Source organism: Ctenocephalides felis, unplaced genomic scaffold (genome assembly GCF_003426905.1).
Source record: "Ctenocephalides felis isolate EL2017-DRISC unplaced genomic scaffold, ASM342690v1 CF-g0.4_SCAFFOLD_01886, whole genome shotgun sequence".
In the NCBI taxonomy this organism is placed as follows: domain Eukaryota; kingdom Metazoa; phylum Arthropoda; class Insecta; order Siphonaptera; family Pulicidae; genus Ctenocephalides; species Ctenocephalides felis.
Genome location: NW_020538040.1, coordinates 95,669,531 through 95,692,734, shown reverse-complemented (window position 1 = coordinate 95,692,734; position 23,204 = coordinate 95,669,531). Strand labels below are relative to the sequence as shown.

The 23,204-nt window shown below is 33.4% G+C and overlaps 1 protein-coding gene across 2 annotated transcripts in view; it reads right to left on the bottom strand.

Annotated features, from left to right (window-relative positions):
- Nucleotides 1-488: 488 nt before the first annotated feature.
- Nucleotides 489-23,204, bottom strand: part of LOC113378428 (gamma-aminobutyric acid receptor subunit beta) — a 168,176-nt gene continuing 145,460 nt past the window's right edge. The window contains exons 3-10 of one of the 2 annotated variants that reach the window (XM_026618958.1): nucleotides 18,331-18,398; nucleotides 13,818-14,044; nucleotides 8,178-8,260; nucleotides 3,921-4,058; nucleotides 3,084-3,368; nucleotides 2,671-2,822; nucleotides 2,220-2,363; nucleotides 489-659 (exon numbers count right to left, since the gene is read on the bottom strand). In XM_026618958.1, the coding sequence (XP_026474743.1) occupies nucleotides 495-659; nucleotides 2,220-2,363; nucleotides 2,671-2,822; nucleotides 3,084-3,368; nucleotides 3,921-4,058; nucleotides 8,178-8,260; nucleotides 13,818-14,044; nucleotides 18,331-18,398 (1,262 nt within the window). In that variant the 3' untranslated portion in view covers nucleotides 489-494. The remainder of the gene's footprint in view (nucleotides 660-2,219; nucleotides 2,364-2,670; nucleotides 2,823-3,083; nucleotides 3,369-3,920; nucleotides 4,059-8,177; nucleotides 8,261-13,817; nucleotides 14,045-18,330; nucleotides 18,399-23,204) is intronic. The other variant, XM_026618959.1, reaches the window with a different exon arrangement.

Here is a 23,204-nt window from a genome sequence, read left to right as displayed (position 1 = left end):
CACGCTCTATGCACCACCCGCCTCGGTCCGGGACAACACACGTGTTTAGTGCAGCTGCTCGCTACATCGGCAACGTCGCGCGATCGAATATTTTGCGTTTTATGTGCCCGACATTGTTTTGTCTGTCGTCTGCCTGATCTCGTTCTGGCAATTGGATCATGTCCTGCCGATGCAGGGGCGCGGAGACCCAGCGTCCCGTCAGCCCGTACCCGAGAGTCTTAACCGGGTGCCCTCAGTGGTTCCCGCGTAACATTCGACCCGTACGTGGCAAGAGCCGACGCTCGGGCGGTTGCGAGAACCGCGCTTCTCCCATGCCCAAATGTTGCAGAAGGGATATAGGTGTATAATTCTACAATTGGATCGAACATAACAGGTGAAGGTTTCTGATAGATTAAGAATAAGTAAAAAAATGATATGGGATTTTTTAAGAAACCATAGTGATCAATTACAATAGGCAACGGATTGAGTATGGGAGTGCATACTGGGGGCGCCCTCTATTTGTCTTCTCCCAGGAGCACCAGGTCGTCGGCCACCACGTCGCTCACGTGCAGATATATGATCCAGTACATCAAGTTGAAGCAAACGAAGCAGACCGGGAACACGATGCGCGAGTACTTGTCGATGTCCGACGGAGTGATACCGAGCAGCTTGTTGATGTCCTACAGAATAAATTTAGTTAGATCTGCCATTGCTAGGATGTTATGCATATCTATTTAGGCATGCAATATTAATGATTTGTCTATTTTGCTGCACTCTTAAAATGCATGTCTGCCTTTCTATTTGTGATTTAGTACAAATACAAATAATGTGATATGTTTGTATGTAATAAAAAAATAATAACATTTAAAATGTTTTTTACACAAATTAAATGAAAATACTGTCACTAATTAAACAAACTTTGATTTGATGTAAGAACCAGCTATCAGATTTCCGTAGCGAATGTTTAAGATTATTATCTCAGAAAGAAGATATAGCCGAAATGCGTGTGTTCGAAAATGTTGTTAAAAAGTGCACAAGCTGTGTGATCTACAAGTGTACTAGACCGTTAAATCGTTTTTATTATATTTTTTTTAACTATTTTATTACAGATTTTTTGTAAATTTAATCTGGAATACATAAATATCTACAAATTTATGCTAATAATCACTTATCCGTCAAAAAGTTGTTTCAGTGATTATATCTTGTACAGTGGGATAATTTGTTGCAGTGGCATAAAGTTTTCTCCAAATAATGTTAAAATTACAATAGCAAGCTCAATACTGTGATAGTGTACATAATTATTAGCTATATTTTTAAAAATACATATAATTAAAATTTGTGTTATGCAACTGTACAACTCGTAAATGAGACAACTCACCTTAAAAGCCATTAATTTACATTTACAAAATTTTTACAAAGATTATATGTTTAATCGTTTATTTACTTTTTACTTAAATCACTTTATTTTCATGTGTTCTAGCTGCAATTTTTCTTGCTATAATCATTGTCTGCTTTTTGAATAAATTGCATATTCAAAGGGCATTACATATTTTTTAATTTTCTAAACATGACGCACATCGACGTGAAATATTAGTTGTATAATATACAATTTGAGCTAACATTGTTAATATTTGATGAAGTCATGCACATTATTAGAACATAGGAGATTTTTTTGATACATATACATATTTATGCAACAATTCTAAAAGCACTTCGATTAGGATTCAGTAAACTTTGATTATAATATATTTTTTTGAGTTTTATATAATCATTTATATTATCAGTGAATCAGTCCACAAAGTGGCTTATCATTCCATAAATTTTGTTTTTTGTGCAAGCTATTAACATTGAGAAAATCCTCTTGAATGTGCAGAAAGTTTACCGAAACTTAAAGTTCTCAATTGTGACTGATATATTGTATGAGAAATAAAAACAATGCATAGATGAACTATAGTTTTAATATTTAGATTCAGACGAATTTTTTATAATTACATTTTAGAGGGAAATGAGTTGTTCATTATACAAAAGATGTGACAGGCGTGACACAAAACCTTAAGAGCATTCGGAATTTCTAAAAATGTAAATGATTCAAGGGATTTATCAATCAATAGGCACTTTGAGTTATTTCATATCTATCGTTAGGAAATGATAATTGTCGTTCGCACATAGATATCACGTAGTTCAACTTACTTTATAAGTTTACAATTTAGTATCCTGTCAATGAGTCCGCGAAGTCTTACCTTGCCGGGGTGGATGAGGTGTTGGGGCGCTGGCGCGGCGCTCTCCTCGTCGGCGGCCGCCCCGCCTCGCCCCCCGTTGATTGTGTTCTCGAGGGTGCCGCCCTTGGAATGCGCCTTCGGGTCGTGAACCTTGAACCGCACCTCCTGGAACAATGCGTTCCACTAACGAGCATCTGTTTTTCTAATTCTTATTTCCTCAAAGTATCAATTCATGATCTTATCGGATATGTATGTAATGGCTATAAGTTATTTATAGCCAATTTAATCCAAGATGAATACTTTTATATCTACTGTGCTTATATAAACATATTTATATGCAAACAAATTGAAATGTTAATTTTTTATAACTGTAAAATCTATATTATCTGACCTTTTTAAGACTGATTTAATTATTTAATTTTCTGTTAAAATTTAAATTACTTATTGGCTTTCCAGCTTGACGGTTACTCACTGTTTGTTTGGGCGCATGGGAATGATCGCCGGGGCCTCCTGGCCCGCCGCCTTCAGCTTGTAGTTTCTTTTGTTCTGCAATTTTCTGAATCGCCATGAACCTCTGTTTTCTCATTTGGATGCGCTTAGCCATGTAGCCAACAGTGGCATATTCTGAGGTAAGTCAAAATAATTGATTGATATCTTGATATTTTGTAAGGATTTGTGCGAATAGTATTTCATAAATTGTTTTTAGAATATATTCAAATCAGACCATTACAATATATAACTGATTTGTAAAATTCAATAATTATTTTTGTTATTTTACATATAAAATAATTTCAAGAACCTACTTATAGGATCTTGTCCCAGAAATAACATCGTGAAAATTATACATTCACAACTTTCACTTGGTTAGCGATTCAATCAACTTACCTAATAAACTAGCGAACACCATTACGAAACAGGTGCCCAGGTAGACGTCTATAGATTTGACGTATGATATTTTTGGTAGCGCGGCGTTTGTCGATGACATTAGAGTTGTCATGGTCAACACAGTGGTCACTCCGAGAGAGACTCGAGCTGGTGTAGCATGACGATTCAGCCAAAACGATACCCACGATATGATCACGATAAGACCAGACGGAATGTAGATTTGGATGAGGTAGTAGCCCATAGAACGCACGAATTGAATCTCGCACGCCAGGCGAGAATAGTTTCCTGTTCGTAAATTTATTTAATTGAATGAACAAACGAATGATTCCTTATAAAAAGATTGTCATTAAGTTTTAAATTATTATGTTCTGATTTAAATTGTTATTGTTGTTAAAATTTGAATGATATCATATTCTGTAATACTGATCTGTATGCGAGTCTATAGCATTTTCTATGCAACTAAACTATTGTCATATTTTTATACAACTCAAGTATTCAATCATTAATTTATTTTGAATATAAAAGTGATGTTTGAGTTAAGGAAATATTATCAATTTAATTATGTTATGGACAATGAAACAGATATTTTTGAATCACACAAAAGCGTTTTAAAATCTGAAAAAATTTCAAACCTGTTTGTTTCACCATCATCCAATATATTGCTTCTCATTAATGAATCAAAATTGATTCAAGAAGTAAACGCCAGAAGATTGAAATTTTTTGATAACAATTCGAAAAAATAAACAAGTGAATTGGGAAAGTATGGGAAAAGACGGGAACTATCAGAATTCAATGTGAGGAATTTTTTCTGGGGGACCGCGGCCACGGCCCCTATACCTGTTGTGAGACTGATCTCCATTGCTCGTTGTCGATGTCCCAGGACTTTGAATTGCGGCAGCGACACCTCGTTAGAGACCCCCACTGAGTTCGGTCCTTCGTTCCACTTATATCGAATATCGCGCATCGTGTAGCCGACTGCGGGCCAGAACAGAACACAACCACTTGACTTTGATCATTGGAAACGTGAAGATAGTCGTTGACTCAATAATTTTTATTCGTCGATACGCCCTCTTAAGAGACGCTCTGTTTTGCGCGTAGAACCTGCGTCCGTGTGTCGTTTTGGACGACGGAAGTAACATTTTAGGGGAGTTGTGGAAGGGGCCAAGAGTTATGCAGCCTCTAATTTTACACTAATGTTATAATTTTGTATGCGTGTTTTAAAATTTAATATTTTCTAATATAAACTTTGAAATATGTTTCATTAAAAAAGAAACTATTAAATTACTTATAAAATATTACAGAAAAATGAGTATTTAGCAAAACTGCACACTCATGACCATGTCAAAATCATGAAAATAGAACTGGCAGGAAAGGATAAAGGGTAAAACATCGAGTCGAATCTAAGAAGACTTCGAAATTTGAAGTGCGAGCATAAAATGTTCGTTGCTAGTAGAGAGAGCTAGTATTGTTTTTTTTTGTTGCGGTGTATATCGGTACCTGTGGTCAGATTAATCTCAGTCGCTCGCTGTCTGTGTCCAAGGACCCGGAACTGCGGGAGCTCGACTTCGCCACTCATGCCGACCGAATTGAGTCCGTCACGCCAGAAGTAGCGGATATCGCGCATCGTGTATCCGACTCCAGAGCCATAGCAACACACAAAATGCCGTCATTCAACGCATTCCATCATCTTGCGGCCGAACGATTGGTAACGCGCGTTAGGTCCCGTGCAAGCCAAATATCATTCATTCGCATTAATCACTATCATCGTATCACAGTAAAACCAAGTTTCCACGAATTGAATTCACATTCAGATTTATTTCTGATCGCTTTTTTAAATATTAATTTAAAAAATGCATTTAAGTAATCGAATAGTTACGAATAATATCATCGTTGCATTAAATTCCAGTTTAGGTTATTTTAAAAGCTTTTTGATATAAAACTATTTATTGTATTTTTTGAAGAGATTTTTTCAGTAGAAACGATAAAAATACATTAGGCTTTTTGAACGTTTTGCTTATGTTGACGTAATTGTTCTAAATACTAAATGTGATGTAAGAATTGAACAATATGAATTGAATATAATTGTAAAATATAAAACTGTGAATTTTGAAGCTTGAACTACCAATAAATTGAAACTGCAATTTAAATAATTGGAAAAATATTATTACTCTATCGACATACTGCGATGACATGACACGATATAATTCACTGGCTACAAAGCACGGGACCAGCCACGCGAACAAAAGCGACTTGAATTTTGAATGAATCAAACTTAATATTGCAAATGCATCTAAAATGCGTTAATTAAATATATTGAATCATTTATAATTTATCGCTTATTTATTATTTAAAAATTATATTATTATATTTTATATATGTTTAAAAATTTGATCTGACATTTAAATATTTAAATATGAATCGTATTTCAAGTCGCTTATGCTATTTCCAACTAATGAATTCGCATCTGAACTGTGATTGCCTTAACAAAAAAAATTTCGTGAACAGACTCTTAGCTACTTTTGGTTTATTAATGTTCTTATTATGCTTTTAGTTGTTAATAATCTGGTAAGGCAATCCTAGTTGAGTTCGCGAAATGGAATATCTAAATACATATTACATCTACTCCACGATGAATATTTATAATATGTGAAAAAATAATACGGATTTAATGATTTGTTTTTCTATATATATAACATAAACAGGACAATCATAGGAAATGAACATTAAACGTTTTTGAAGGACATACGAAAATGACAGAAATTTCGAATTCAAATATTAGTGAGCATATAACTGAAAACATACAGTGCTAACACAGAAGTCATGCAATATTTTAAATTACAACGCAACATGCAGATATATTTTTATACTGGATAATACTTCATATGTTGTGTACTGAATCCTATGCTGAATATTTGTGCTATTTGAATGTATGTTTATATGTAATCAATGTGATTTTGATGAAAATGTAGTAATAGCGTGCGTTTTCGAGTGAAGCGCTTAGGTACTTAAATTTTGTTATAAATATATACATATATATATATATATATATATATATATATATATATATATATAATGGGTAGTACTGCCCTAGGGCAGATCCGTAAGCAGAGTTAAACTGCAACTAGATTCACGGAAGAATAGTGTGATAGTTTTCCCTTTGTCTTTTCAGTGAAAAGACGGTGTGAAAAGTTTTCACACCGCAATGTCGAAAATGGGCCATTTAATAAAATTGAACGCGCTACTGAAATATGTCAGGTTGTTCAGAGCGGGGTTCGAACTCATGACTTTGTCCACACGAGTTTGTGAACTTAACCCTTACACCTTGAAACACCCATATATATATATATATATATATATATATATATAATGTGTGTAGGTGTTTTTATATTATTGTATAATTTTATTGATATATATGTCTCTTCGTATATATATCTCTCTGTCATTCCAGTAAATAAATGGTTGAGTCAATTTGCACTATATGTGACTGTGTATAATATATACATATCATTACTTTTTGGGATTGTTATTCTCAAAATTTACTATATTAATTTTTGAAATATGTTTTCAATTCAGTTTATAGAAATATTTTCATTTATAGAATTGAGAGTTGATTCGTGTACATTATTTTAGTACGTTCCTAAAACTTTGGATTATTTTAAGCTTCTTTATTTAGTTCAAGGTTGTGTAAAGAAAATACACACCTACCTATCATGTATGGGCTAACATTTAATACATTTTTTTTATCGGCAATTGCATTTACTTTTAATGAAAATGTTGCTACATTGGAACAATTTAATGCATGCTGAAAACTACATTAAGTGCAATCGATTATGCTCGAGATTCATGCACTTCTACATATGTATATGTAAACATCTACATTAAGTTAGAAATCTAGATCGACATGACAAATTATAGCTACGGCTGAAATTTGTATCTAATAGAAAATGAAAAGCACAGAGTAATATGTAAATAATCTGTGCGAATGTTGAATGAAAATAAAAAATAAAAAAGAACAAAATCGTCTAATGACGAGATAGGTGCGTGCATTCGTGCTTGGTGTTCGGCCTATCGAGCCGGATGCACGATGGGGCATCGTAAGAGATACGGCCGTTGAGCGGATCGTGCGATGACGGACTATATGCTCCACCGCTCTCTGTTTGATTGTCGGGGAGTGCACGCGTGCTAGTTGGCGTACTGGCGCCGCACTGGCACTATGCAGTTGTTTGTCCGGCACCGATATATTGTCGATTTTTGTTGTCACACAATATTCTTCCTGTTATATCCACCACAACAGGACAGCTCTATAATAATACTCTGACTAAGAAAATAATAATAAAAACGAAAGATGTTAAGCTCGTCCGTCTCCTTCCGCTGGTTGCTGTAGCCGAGAAGGCGACCGACTCGAATCGATTCGAAATATAATAATGATAAAAAAAATAAGAAAAAGTAGAGGAAACAAATGGATTAACTAGGATGGAAGGGGATACCGGCGGGAATTATGTGTATTGTAGGACGAATTTCACCGCGGACTTAGGCTCTATTTGCTAACTGATTTAGATATATCGTTTATTTACATGTTTAATATTTAACAAAGATTTCCAACATTTATTATATTTGATAAACATGGTAACTAAACCATATCTAAATCTATTTCCACTACAATTCATGATTGCAAGTGATGTAAGCATTATGCGATATTAGTTATATTAATTAATTATATATGTTATTCGTATATACATACATATACAAATACTATACCTAGTTGGTTTCATTGTTAATATTTTTCATCAACCCGATATGTCAACATAAATTGAACTTGAATGTTATTCTTAATACAAAAACTATATACATATAAATTACGTGGTCGTTTCATATTTAGTATAATACATTTATTATAGTGCAACAATTAAATTTTATGCTATTCTTATTATTTTACAATGCATCAATTTGTTTGATTTTATAGTAAGCAAGAAAATTTAAATTAGTATCTTTATTAGCGCGTTAGTTAAAATTATTCTCTACATAATATAATTACTGTATTTGAAGCAAAGAATGATGTGCTTATTTGATATAAATAAAAGCGCAAATACTTACAGCTCTCGATTTCTATGTGACAAAGTTGTCTGTCCATAGGGAAGTATTGAAGATTCATTGGACATGAGGCAGTGATCGTCAGCCTGTAAAAAATAAATAATTTCAAATGAATAATTTCTTTCAGATCACCTCTGCTTTGCTTCTTAGCGCCATGAATTTTGTCGTATTTTTTATATAATGATTGAACGTATCAAACGTAACATTATACCTCTAACCATAAGACTGTTTGTGTACTTTAACTGCCCGAAAGAAAAGTTTGTTTTGGCATGAAAATCCGGCTTGCTGATTTTATTTAAGTCATTCTAAATTGTTTGGGACCAAAATTGGAAAATGTATGTATGCATGTGTGTATATGAGCTGAGAGCTATATGGCTTAGAGATTTAAAAAAATTAAAAGCCATTCGATGTTTCTCGAACTCGACGATGGGCCAACCCGTATCATTTTAATTAGCAGATATTTGCAAAACATACTAAAAGATTAAAGACTTTCAAAAACTTTATTTTTGAAACAGTTTAAAATTTTATTCTAATAGCTAATTTACTTCTTACTGATTAAATCGATTATTTCCACGTATCGGGAAGTTCGTGCAACTTGCTTCAAAGCGAATTTACACATAGTTTATATTTAAAATATGAATAGTTTTTGCCGAAACATCTTTATAAACACCGATAGATTTTTGACTATTGTTTCAATGTTTAGAGAATGTAAACTATATATTTTATAAATGAAATGTCAACACCAATATAGCTGCCAAAAAAAATAAATGTGCCCCTTTATATTACAACAAGGCTACACCTTCACACCTTTAATACTGTAAATATTGTAATAAACCTTCAATATTATAAATATTGTTGAGGGATAGCACTTATTATACGCATATATATACATTTTTCACATGCCTATGCAGAGAGAAATAAATCATACGGAATGATTTTTGTTATTGCTTTTGTTGACATTATACAAATGTTGAATTGTTATTTAATAGTCGCGCAAAAATAAATTCTCTGCGTTTCCGTGTTCAATATTTATATCAACTTACATACTTGCACGCGATTTTTGATCACATAACTTCGACTAAAATATTTTCGCTTTACTAACGTGCTCTGCATATAAAATGCAGCTTATTTATGTCTCTATTGGAAAACGAATTAGAATAGCAAATTTTACTTGCAAGTAAGGTTTGAAACCTTGCAAATATTATTTTGATACTAATTATATTACCATTGTGTGTATATATATATATATATATATATATATATATATATATATATATATATAGGATGGGGTGGGGCACGTAGGTTTAATTTGACTTTGTGCAATTATATTATAAAAACCCAACCAATTATATTACAACAAATAACACACATCAAACAAACAACTGTCTGACTATGTTCAGTAAAACTCCCAGCTAAGTCATAATTTTAGAAATGTTATTGTTGCTGTTTTAAAATTGTAACCTGGTCCTTTTTACCCCATAGGCAGGGTGAAATGAGACGGCCACGGTGCAAACCGGTTCAATGTTTATTTTTAATTTTAAAGAGATTTTACGAAATAATAGCTACGTTATTCAACCAATGCAAAATATAAATTAAACAATCTAACATTATAAATGAATTTATAAATGCTATCATTGAATTGCGTTTTGACACATTATTATTTCAATGCATTCTATACGTCCTAACTTTGCCGCAGATGATATTTGGATAATTAGCGGAGTCCAGGCTGTTGCGCATACATCCATCGATGGCAGTTGCTGTCGATTAGCTTTCGTGGATCTCTACTCTGTCGTTGTGCTCGAGATAAATTGTTCCCTAACGAGGTCATCCCGCTGTGGCGCCAGACGTTGCGGTAGCGCGGTACCCAATAAAGGTGTGGGCAGATTCTTTTTCTTTGAGTGTTCGTGAAATTTTCATAAAGAATACGAAGCTTATCGAAAAGTAACTAGTATCATATGCTTATTAAGTGTTTTAGTCATGGCCGGAAAAATAAATTATGGAATTCATTCGATGTTGTTATTGGCCAAGGCCTACAAAGTTAGATACATAAAGAATAAACGAATTTAAAAAATTAGTTTCTTTGTCATAAGCTAATGCGGAATCACTATAGGAAATGTATAACTTGAAATTTTCTACTCGGCATCGGCTAAGAGGTCGAATTAATTAGACTTTTATTATCTACTCTCCACATAATTGTGGCCGGTTTTAAACTGGTTTGTGCGCAAGTACGTTAACCGTTTTGCTACGAGTGTCCCATGATCGACAGCCTAGTAATTTCTAATTCATTAAAAACGTAATTTTTAATTTTTCAACGCATCTTTTGATTGATAATGTAGAAATACACTGAAATGTATCATTGTGCCTGGTCAGTAGCGCTACAAAGGGACACGCTGTTTCTGCGTAAAACACTCCTAGCGAAAGGGTTAATTCTGCTAACAAAAGATCTGGTAAAATATGCATAATAAGTTTTGCTCAACAATTGGAATGAATAATTTGCCCATCAACTATGTTGCTATTACGAATTGTGCGGGTGTAAAGACTCTGGGGATTGAACCGTATAAGAAACGAAAAGAAACTGAAGCGGGCCTTCGCCATCCTCGCCGAATCATGATGTAATCACTCATAGCCCCGCCAACGCGCGACGATATCACGTGCCATTTCATGTGTGCGTGTGTCTTTGTGTGCACACATCCGCGAATGGAAGTTTTTGTCCGCTCGTATATCTTTCGTTTCGGTTGCTAAAAATCGCGCGGGTACGTTTTGTGTTCTGGGTGCTTACCGATGGATATTATACGGGCGCGAATATGAATGGATGGAATTTGTAAAGCGATGATCAATTGTATTTTTTGCGTGTTAAGCTGACCTATTTGAAAAAAATCGTTCTATAGAATACGGGATTAAACAAGTACTTATTTCCCATTACAATTTTATAACGACATTCTACATTTTATCATAATAGAATTCTATTATAAATTATCTTTGAATTGGTCATTAATAACATAATCAGTATTACCGATATGGATACAACAATACGTAAAATATATATAGTTGTATATACCATCAAATAATTGTGAAAAAATAACATTATAAATATGTCAAAATACCTTTAATGTATAAAAATATGTATGGCATGGTTACGTAAATATGAGATGTAATCAGTAGAACATTATCGATTGCGAGCCTAATCGAAATAAAAAAATCTAAGTTTGGCGGCACATGAGCACAGGCTGTGCGGAAATGAGCTGTTTATTAATTCTACATGAGCGCTTGGGATTTCTTTTCTGTTCTTTTTTTTTGGTTCGCCCGCCCACCCGTACAGATAGCGAAAGGGAAGCGATGCTATAAGCCCGCGGATTGTCGCGGAATACAAAAGTCCCTCTGTGTACATGGCCAGACTCTTGATATTTTGATCCTCTTTTATTCACTTAAAAGATCAGCGACCGCTGAGGCTCGACTTGGATGGCTCAAGTTGTATTTGCGTTATTTATTAATAGACTATTTTTGCGAAGCTGGCTGGCTGTTAAATGTTTAGATATTTTAATTTATAGCTGGGTGCCTTCAAGTCGTATAAATTTAACTTAAAATTGATAAGTTATATATCATATATATGATTTTTCTAAATTATATTGCTCACTGCAATATTGATATGATACTTTGCTAATTTGTATCATGTAATTTGAATTGATAATTATAAATTTTTCATCATGTTGTATTTTGGAATTTAATCGTATTTTATACGTAAAAAAATTGCATTCCAACCTTATTTTTTAATGTTGCTGTCACAAGACCTATAGTATACGCTACATTTAAATACCAAAGTTACTTACTTAAAAACAAAAACAATACTTTTTTGTAACGTTTTTGGGATCTCTAACATAAATAAAACGACTATCTTTTCCAAAGCCACATCATTTTAAACACGATTTGCCAAAATACTGTACCGTCATCTGATAAAACATTTAGGCGCACAGGTGACTCTCGAATTCAGACTGCTCTTGACGCGCGTTTGTTCTCGATTTTCTACTTTTTTCTGCCTTTTCTGTCGTCGATGTGACGGGCGTTCGAGATGCCACCGGGGACTCGTACAATAATCTTTGATTTGCGAGGAGCATCACCCGCTGAATAATTCCCGATATGAGACCGATTGCTAGAGAAAGCGTACTGTAGCATCGCCTGGCGCAGAGGCATATCGAGGTTTTGCGCGTTCATCGGGGAAGCGCGTCACGAACCAAAAGCGGGACGTGACCGAAGCGATATCGCCATGACGGGGAACAAGATCCTAACCGTACTGCGTTAAAATTCAACGATATTGCTTATCCGTTAAACTTGTGTATACGATTAAACCTTAACACCGGCGGGACTCGATTCTCATGTCTTTGTTTTTAAGAGGTGTTAGTACACAGAGGACATTTATAGCTTTAAGTTGTGAGATGTGGAATGCTCCAAACTTCTCAAATGTTTTATCCTTGCTTGGAAAATAAATGGTTACGTCGTTTCTAATTGAATTTCTAATACAATCTTCACACATCAGTTAGACTTATATTGTACTTTATGTATTAAATAGATTTTGCGTTGAATCTGAATAGAAAGTATTGAATATAATTGCGTCATTTAGTCGTAATATATTGATTTTACTTATACGTCGATTAAAATAATAAAACTATGACGAACAATGTATGATGCTTTAAACCCATGCGACCATTCTTCAAACAATTCTCCTATCGTTGTTTTAATTTTTTCTCAATTCGTATTCAACACATTTGAAGTGAACAAAATTCATTAAAATTGATATTTTGAAATGTTACGTTATTTTCAAGTTCAATTAAAAGGTATAAAAGCTTTGCAACCACAATTAATAAACTTAACAATTACACAGGTCCACAAAACAAAAAAAGTTATCTGTCTTTGGAGTGCAGCATATGTTTTCCAATGTAGTTTTTACCGCTGAACACGGATCTAATGTCAAAATTGAGGGTGCAATGGAAAAAAATTAAAAATAAAATAAAAAAACGACAACATTTTCTATCTAGTAATTATTCAGCATGGTAATTGAAAGCTTATAATTTTTGTCGTTTTCTGGCCCTTTCTACCTTAAATTGAGTATCACTTAAATGATCTAAGTTGTTTTTGTAGGAAACAGCAGTATTTTGCCAACACATTTTCACACATTCAAATTGCAAACAAGGTTGCAAATTACCCAGGGGCAATGGGGAAGAAATATATTTGCACACTACTGCTGAATTATACAAAAAACTCAATACATCATTTAATTGAAACTCATTTAAGGCAAAAAGGAATAGGAAACGACAGAAATTTTAAGATTATAAGATTGATTATTATACAGAAAAATTACTTGCTTGGACATTGACATTGTTGTTTTTGTTAAAAAAAAAGCAATTTTGTAAATAATTGTAATAAATCTGCTTACGTAATACTTGAACCATCCCTTATCCCGTATATATATACATATAACATCATTTTATTATAAAAATTTATTATAAATCTTTTTTTTTATCATTTTTATGAATTGTAAACTATTCTATACTATTAAATAGAAGTTTATGTATGTATTGCATTTTGCAATCGTTCATTTGTAGAATAAATTGCTTATTTGAAAAAAAAAAGAATGCTTTATTAACTTACCGTATGCTCCTCGTGATGGAACCAGAGTGGTGGATTCGTATGAACTCGTTGCTGGTGGTTGCGATGTGGAAGTAAGATTGTTTCTCGTTTACGAAGAATGTGTCAGGGACCCATATGTTTTTAATAAACTCGGAACCCACAGAAAGCGTTTCGACACCGGGACGTTTCCTGTACGCTAGCCGCGGATCCGTCCAGAATTGCCGAAAGTAAAAGTCCAGCGTGAAGTCCTGCATTGGTCCCGCAACGGTGCATAGAACAAACAAATATTAGATCTTCTGCCCAGGACTGTAGATGGTACATTTCTATGACTCAATGCCAAAAGATAGTCAAATGCTATAAAACCATATCTGTGACTCAGACACATAGATAACTGAACATGAGTAAATACTTCTATATAAAAGTGTCTTTTGGTGTCATGATCCATAGATCACAAATATCGTTCTATGTCTAAGATGATTTTTTAACAGTAAAGAAAATCAACAATCATATTCATAAATCAAAATACTTCAATTAATAAGAAACAGATAATAATGATAATTATAAAAATTATGAAAAATAAAGGACGCATAAGCCATGCGTGCGCATGCATCGGAGAGTTTATTCATTTATCGTGCCAGGGATATTGAGGAATGAAGGATATATATTTAGGAAAATATTTTCAAATTAATTTGCTGCTATTTTATGTTAGTGTTACATTTGCAAACTCATTTTATTGTGTTTTTTCAAATATTATCGGAAAATTGCATAAGATAAGGTAAGAATGCAATGAATTAACGACTCAAAATTTTAGGTACAGTGCTAAAACTTTTATTGTAGTTAATTCTTATATTAAATTTTCTAATGAACTTGAAATTAAAATTAGGTTTCAGGGGCTATGAGTCTATTATGTACAATTATTATGTCAATACCTAATACTGTACGGATACCTAATTACTGATACCTCAAATAGTTATGGACTTCAAAATTACGTTTATAAATATTTATCTATAATTTGTCTTAACCTGATTTTCTAATGATTTTGATGAATTGTTTCTTGATGATTCAAATGAATATGATCCTATTTGAGTTATTATGTCATGTGGTTCATAACAAAGATCACATCCAATTTTTTGTATACTTACACATCAATCCGCCAAATCACTTGACCTGAAAGTGGGTTTGGTTTGGAAGATATATGCTGGGATTATAGGTAAATATATATTTTTTTCTACTACATCACATGTATAAACACAGCATGAGATAAAAACGTAAAATGAAGAAAATATTTCATCAAGTAAAGTTATAAAGATTCATCAAAATCAGAAGAAGAACGGTCATCGTCAAGTGAAAGTATAATAATATGTAATGTGGGCAATGACTAGGTGTCGGGCATGCACGGGACAAAAAGTAAGAATTGCGTTCATAACAGCGCAACGCTATGGAACCAGCTGTCTAAGATGGAAACTAGATCGGTTCTGCGACCTACAATCGAAAGATAGCAGCCGAAAAAGGAAAGAATAATTGCAGCAATGATAATGAGAACGTCTAACTATCGCTTATAGATGAAACTGCTAATTAACAAAAATAGATATTCTGAGCATTGAGCATTATTTAAGTTCTCACAGTAAAAGATTTGGATATATTTCAGGATGCGGATATTGGTGGATACCTAAGGCGTTAAGGATTTAGTTATCGGACGATCCGGCGACACAGTGCGGCAGCTCGGCGTATACACATCATAATATAAATAACCATTACAGAATAACAGTTTATAGAGATAGATAGGTTCACAGACGTCAATATCACAAAGAGAGAGACAAGGCATTATTCATATTTGGCGGATTTAGCAGGCGGGGCGACGGGTCACGTCCTGCAGTGACCTTGTGTAATTATCATTTTACACGACCTTGATTTGGTTTCCACTCGGGGTCCTACACCCGGGTCCCCGACGTTTCAAGGCGGTGCACCCAGTCCCGGCATCGCACAACGCACTAGCGATTCGAGTGCGCGATCGAGTCGCAAAAGTCGCGGGCGCGCGGTACCCCAAAGCAAGGACCGCAAGCGCAAACCAGGCATCAAGACGCCTCGCCACGACCCGTCAACATTTATCATTCCACATATAATATAAACAACGAAACGGGCGCAGCCGCGGCATCGGCACGTGGAACTGAATGCACAGCGCGCAACACACACTTATCGAACTACTATAGAGGTCAGAGGAGGGCGATGGAGTGAGACCCAAGTCACGGCTCTCACTCACAGACAGTGCTCGTCCCGATCACAGTGCCAGTTGTCACAGCGGTCCGGCGATCGCGCGACTCATGGGAGATATTGCTCCGGTCGAGTTAGATCGCTCGGTCGCTGCCAACCGCGCTCTGTGACCGGTGACCGGCGTGCAGGCCATGCACGCAGCCGCGTATTCAGGGCTGCGGGGCGTCCGGATTGGCCATCTGGAGACGCCTGCGGAGAAACTGGAAACCAGCCTCTGGACTCTATACAATTGCCTAACGGAAATGCGCACCGTGTAGGTAAACCAGTAGCTCATACGGAACCGGCACGAGTCCAAAGTCTAGCATTTTAACTGTTCTTATACGGATTTTCTTTAAATTGATTGCGGAGGTACCGACTATGTGATTAATCTTTTATTGTTATAAAATAAATATTAAGCCATCAATTAACTAGACAATATATTGTTACAGTTCCGTATAACGACAGTTTATATAATGTATATTATATATGACAGCACGATCACAACAGTAACGAAGGCGCAAGGGCCATCATCCCGTTTCGCGTATCTCTCGATTTGTCGCGATAAGCGAGACGGGATCTAGCCGGGTGCGTTTCGGTGTAAATGTGTACCATTAGCACTTCGGAGACAGAGCTGATGCTGAGAACATACATCGTGACGCCGACTTCGACCGGGGGCCCTGAAACATGGTCAAACATATCGATGACACGTCATCACCAGCTATTAAATCTTCACGGGATCTCGATGAGAAAAAGAAGATTCGTAAATTGGTCAGATATAAATACTGATTATTACTTATTTTAAAGAGATACACACTCGCATAGGTCACAAGCACACAATGAAAACCAAATCAAAGTCGAAGGACGTGATCCCATCGTACGCACGCCGCGGGCAATGCAGCGCGTTTTAATTGGGATCTCTGGCACTATAAAAAATAAAAAATATTAATTTAAGGGTTTTAAGTATTTTCACCCTAAAGCGGGAACATAAAAGTTTTGAAGATTAGAGTTATATGAGGCTTTTGGAATCATGTGTCTTGTGTTGCCAAATACGATTTGTTTGAAACATCTTGTGATCTGCTGTTACTTATAATCAAATATTATTAATTGAGTTTTTATTTGGAATTATTATTGCTTAAATAAATTAAACTTCATAATATTTATAATTCATCAGCCGCATATTATTTAGGTTTTATACGATGGGAGGTAAAGAAATATATCAGGTGAGGAATGATAACTACTATGAAGTTTAATTTAATCTAATAAACAAATAAGTATAAATAGAATTTATAAATGCCTCAAAATGTTTGAACTAATTTCATAAATTGTTCATTTGTTTGTTTTGTAAACCTTACAATTATAGGTTTGCTTTGATTAAATTTGTTAAAACAATACAATATACAACTCATTTAATTGAAAATTTAACTTTAACCCAATTAAAATATTATTTGAATTCAATATTTTGCGGCATTTATATAATGACACAAGCTATTAAATGCTTAACAATTAATAAATACGTTATATACTTTCTTACAATGCTATACACATTTTTATCATTTAGAGTATTATTAAAAATAATATAAATATAACGTGTACTTCGAAAACGCACAGGGAATGAGGATTAATTTTATCTGTAATTTGGATGTATTACATGATTTGAAAATTCATGCTTCTACGTTATGATTCAATTTATGAATGAGGTAGCAGTGACATTTTTTTTTGAAAAAGCTCTGTGATGACTTTTGCTTAAACTAGATTGATATTTATACATATTTTTATATTAGACAAAATAAATTACAAATAATTGTTCAAAGAGCATATTTTTGTAAAGGGATCAAAAGTCGTCAAGGAGACTAAATAATTCACTTTTGTACTGCATGTTTTTGTGTTATTATGAGATGTTATGAAAACGCGTGTAGACTTATGATATAGCTTTCATGAAACATCGTGTTTGTGTACCTATAGTCATACATAATAGATGATTGTGATCACATAATATATCATAAAGTCTGTGAAAGAGCACAATACAAAGTGAGCTATATATTAATTAGTGTTAGTGTAAAAACTATAAAAGGCGCGCTTGTTCGGTGTTTCAGTGTCCGGATCGGTAAAATTGGTTTGACAAAAAGTGGGTGAGTAGGTGGTTTTGTAAATGAAAGAGGCACTGAGATTATACAAGTGGATACATATGGTTCACTCATCAAAATATTTAATAGATTTCATATTTTAAAATTAGTATAATACGTATATAATTATGAGACTACGAGCGTGGGAGCCTAGATAGTACCATTTTGACTTCGGACAGCGAACTGATGGAGAGGACGTACATCGTGACACCAACTTCCACTGGAGGTCCTGAAACACGGTCGGAAAGTCGTGGGGATGCGATACTGCCCATCGTCAGTGCCCATAGCGTGTATCACACAGGCGCTACTTACTCGCGGACCGATGGCAAAGTACCGTAGCACGCAAGTGCGTTCGATAATTAATACATAAATTTTATTTCATTTTATTCAATTTGACAAACTTGAGAATAGTTGCTTATTAAATATTTCTATTGTAAATTTAACTAATGAACCAGAATTGTTGATATTTTGAAATAATATTAATGTATGTTTTATTCTAAACAGTAGGAAATTATTGTTTTTTTATTAATAAATTTACAATAGTACATTATGAAATTGTCTGAAATTAAGACAAAAACTTGATGATAAATAATTAAATATTGGCAATTTTGGTATATCAATTTTTGAATGCCACTTGAATATTAATTGGAGAAAATAAAAGCAAACGCTCGGTTAGTTACGGTTCGATTCCATCGGTCGTAAGAGATTCATAACCGCCAGAACGCAACAACTTTACTGGTCGCTTACCGCTGTGAAACTATTGTAAATAGTCGACTTTGACCGGGTCGTTATGTACCTACCCAATGCAACGATCTTTTATATGCGTTTATGAAAATTCCCAACATAGATCAATTCAGTCATGACACATATGCCGTTTGTTACAAAAACGCGAAAAGCTCATATATCGCACGTGCGCGTGCTAAAATATTTGTACCTTTCACGTTGAATTTTGCAATTGTATTTGTGCCCGTTATCAACTGTCTTTGTTGGAGCAAAGTTTAATATACTCAAGTTCTTAAGCAAACGTTCTTTTATAACGTCTGAATATTATTTGTTTCATGACCTTTCGAATGAAACTTAGTAGGGGAAAGCACGATGATGGTAATTCCTTACAATGTAACAAGCGCTCGGAAGGGATGCTGCATTCTCTTTAGTCTTGCTTGAATTAATCTACGTCAGGATATATTGCTCGTCTGCAATCTCTTAAGTGATTTCTGAGATACTTTGTATCTAATTTTTAATTCCGCGCGAGTCAGGAAGAGCAAAGTGATTTGCGATCTGGCGCTTGTACAATAAGCTTTAACACACCAAAATTACATGAATAGTATTACAGAATAACATATGGTATACAAATTTATGATTAATTATTATAAACACATTATTCACCAATATGTAAAATAATTTATATTACATTATTTTATTATATTATATGGTTCAATTGAGTTTTTCATAGGAATTGAATTTATTTTTTTCTATTTTGGATTTATGTTTGATTTATTCGGTCGCTTTTAATTGCAGCAATAATTCTGCTCGCGCACTGTCGAGTCTTTAGAGCTTTGTGTATTCCTACTCAGTCGTCCACATTAAAATCAGTGATAGCTGCACATTCGCGCCCCAAGGGAAATATGAAATTAGCTCCTAATTACGTCTTATGAACTCATCACGACGGCATTTATAGGAAGTTTTGCTGGAGCGCCTCGCGTTCCTTGCCGAATCCGGGATAGTTTTAAAGTTTAACTGAAAAGTTTTGGTAAAGCGGGAGACTAGAAGCCTTGTTTAACTTTAGCATAGAGCGTCATTGTCGTTTGAGGTCAATCGAAACTCTAAATTTTAGAATTGGTAATATTTAATATTGAATTGTTCAGGAATATTTTTTAAATGCATCGTTTACATTAATTAACAATACATTTCTTGAACATTTCGTATTTTCAATTTTAAACAATGAGGATATCATGTTAATTCATACCATTGGTTTTCTTGTGATAGTAAAATTGGAAGAAATTGTTGCAGGTCTAAATTGCTATGATCTTGCTAATTAAATAAATTAAATAGGAAATTCTGGATAAGCTTAATTTTGCATATAGACTATTGTTCAATATTGATAACTAAAATAAATCGATTAACGGTTAAATTATTTATTTAACCGTTAACATGGCTCTAAAGTAAACTATTTATTATTATGTATTTATTTTATAGTAGCACATTAAGTATTTAAACTTCATGATCCAACGGTCGGATTACATAGTCATTTCTCTCGCGCACGTTCTATAATTTAAGCGCAATTACTGGGCCGCTTATGAATTTTAAAAACCATGGGCAACCGTTCAATTTTTGACGAACACGCATTTCATTAATGAAATAAATAATAAAACTTTGTGTTAAACTTAGTATGCAATGATTCACTCTATTTTATATATGTTTTCATAGTTTTTTTTAATTTTAGTAACAAATTCACTAACAACTAATGTTTCGAACAATTAGTTTTCATCAATATATTGTCAATCTTACACAATAACGAGTGTCATAAAATGCATCACATTTCTTATTCACAAGATATTGCTTAGTTTATAGCTTTTAAATATATTTTCGAAAGGCTAAAGTATCAATAACAAAATTTATAAGCGTAATAAATATTTAACTAAATTCTTTATGTCATGTATTCCATACGTTTATGATCTGTTACGCAATAAAATAAATCGATTTTTTAACGTTAAATATAAGTTGCTGAATCTTCGCTTTATTTTTTTTTTAAACTTGATTTATTTTTTTCTTATCATAAACTGCCTCCGTATTTGGTTCGGTCGATTCAAGTAAAAATAATTTTAATTAAAAATAATAATAAAGTACTGTTGACTCTAATGGAAAGAAAAAAATATTTAGGAAAGAACGAAATTCTTTTAAAAAGCGTTTTGATTGCAGCATTCAAATTGCAAAAAATTTAATGCTTTGATATCTTGATAAAATTTATCTTCTAGGTATGTACTTCGAGAGAATGAGCTTTAAAAGCACACATTACTACATTGTTTGGTATTAGAGCGTACCATAATTTAGTATTGTGATAAACTCCGTACATATTTTTCTAAAATTACAATCTTCACAACAATATTTTTTTTGAATGTTTGGAATAGTTATGGATAAATACAATACGGTTTTTCAAGTTTCAAAAATATATATTCAACGACAAGATAAACGCTGTGAGCACTGTTGTTTAGTTTACGAGACCTTAATACAGTTTTTAAGTATACGCTATATAATTGTTTTATGAGATGAATTAATAATTTCAGTTAGATTCAACATTTTTTATGTACCTTCTATAAAAGCTTACACGTTGGTGGGATAAAAAGGACTAACTGAACATTTACATTGACAAAGGTATCAAGAAATAATAAATAAAAAAGTAAATTATAAGATAAAATAAATTAATAGTTATTCGACCTCTGCTGATGAGTATTTCTTTCAAGATCAAGGTTATATACAATGAAATTTTTATAAAAAGTTAACTGGGAGTTTTACTGAACATAGTTCGACAATTGTTTAATTGATTCGTATTATGAACTTAATAATAATAAAACATCTTACAAAACAACTAAATAACCTATAAAAGTAATTCTGGTATCATAAACTAAATACAAGAGCTCTGAACCAATAAAACAATCTTTCAAATAAAACATTCAACTAAATGAAATACTTTTGGTATGAATATTGATAAATATCCGTTTATCTCCTGATTGGAAAATTAGGGTGATGGTTGGTTACACATCTTTTTCCTGCTATTTTAAAATAGTATAATTGAAAAATTATATTCTACTTCGATTTTTTTTTAAAATAATGATGGTGGACTTGTTTATCCGCGAACTTTCTTTCAATCATTTGAAAAACTACATATATTCCTGCGATGTACGTAGAATAAGAAAAGTTCGTATGTAAATCCTTTTTCTCAGAAACCGTATTTCAAAGCATTAACACCAGGCCCATAATGTGAAATAACAAAGCATATCTGCAACTGATATACATTTCGAGGGCGAATCCTATTTGTATAACCGCAGTCCCTTTCACGATCGGACAAAGCCAAGGCATAGCTTTAAGAGGAGTGTGCATTCGTACTCTACTAACTCATTCCATAGAAAAAATCTTATAATAATAAATCTGATGATGTAGACACTCGCACTACATTTTGTCCTAGATGTTTTTGCGTTTTGTTTGGATATAAAGAACATACATTATTTGAATGAAATCTTAAGTTGATTTTTCCGCAAAATGACATAAATGGAATATAGATATGCTGATGCAAAGAACATATTACTTTATCATTATAAAAGCCATGTTAGAAAAAAGACTTCTAACAGTGAATTTAACGCATAATATTATATAGCATACAGTTTTTCTCCATACTGTTTTTCGCATAGCAATCAATAAAGAATTTTTGAGGGCCCTGTGTTCTTTTTTGACAAATTATAGTGTCCTATATTTTTATTCACCTTTTAATTCACAAAAGATAAACAGAAAAATATTAGTAGCAATAATATTTTGATCTACAATGAATGTAAAAGCACAAAAAACGAACATCACGCAATATCTTGTGATAATGAAATTTCAATAAACTGTATTTAGTTTATCATTGTTTTCATAATAGCTCGTAATTATTATAGAAACAAAGCATATATTAAATTTCATTTGAGAATATCGAACATTTGATACTTTTCCTGATTGTGAAATCCACTTAACATCCGCGTTGTTTTCATAGCGTGCACGACTAACCCAGCATCCGCCCGTATTGCCCATGGGGAAAAGCGGCCCTGATGATAATTATAATCCGGTAGTGAATGGGTTTACCTTGTATTTTGCGCAACGTTTCTTCGAGCAAGTTCTGGCATATAGATATAGCCGTTGTTTTCAAAAAGTGATTATTTTGGGAATTACAACTATTTAAGATTTTTTACAATGTCGTTTTTTGTTGTCATATTCAATTGATTTTGTATTTTTAGTATTTTTAAACTCTTTGTTTATTCATAAAATTATTCAGTAATTAGCAGGT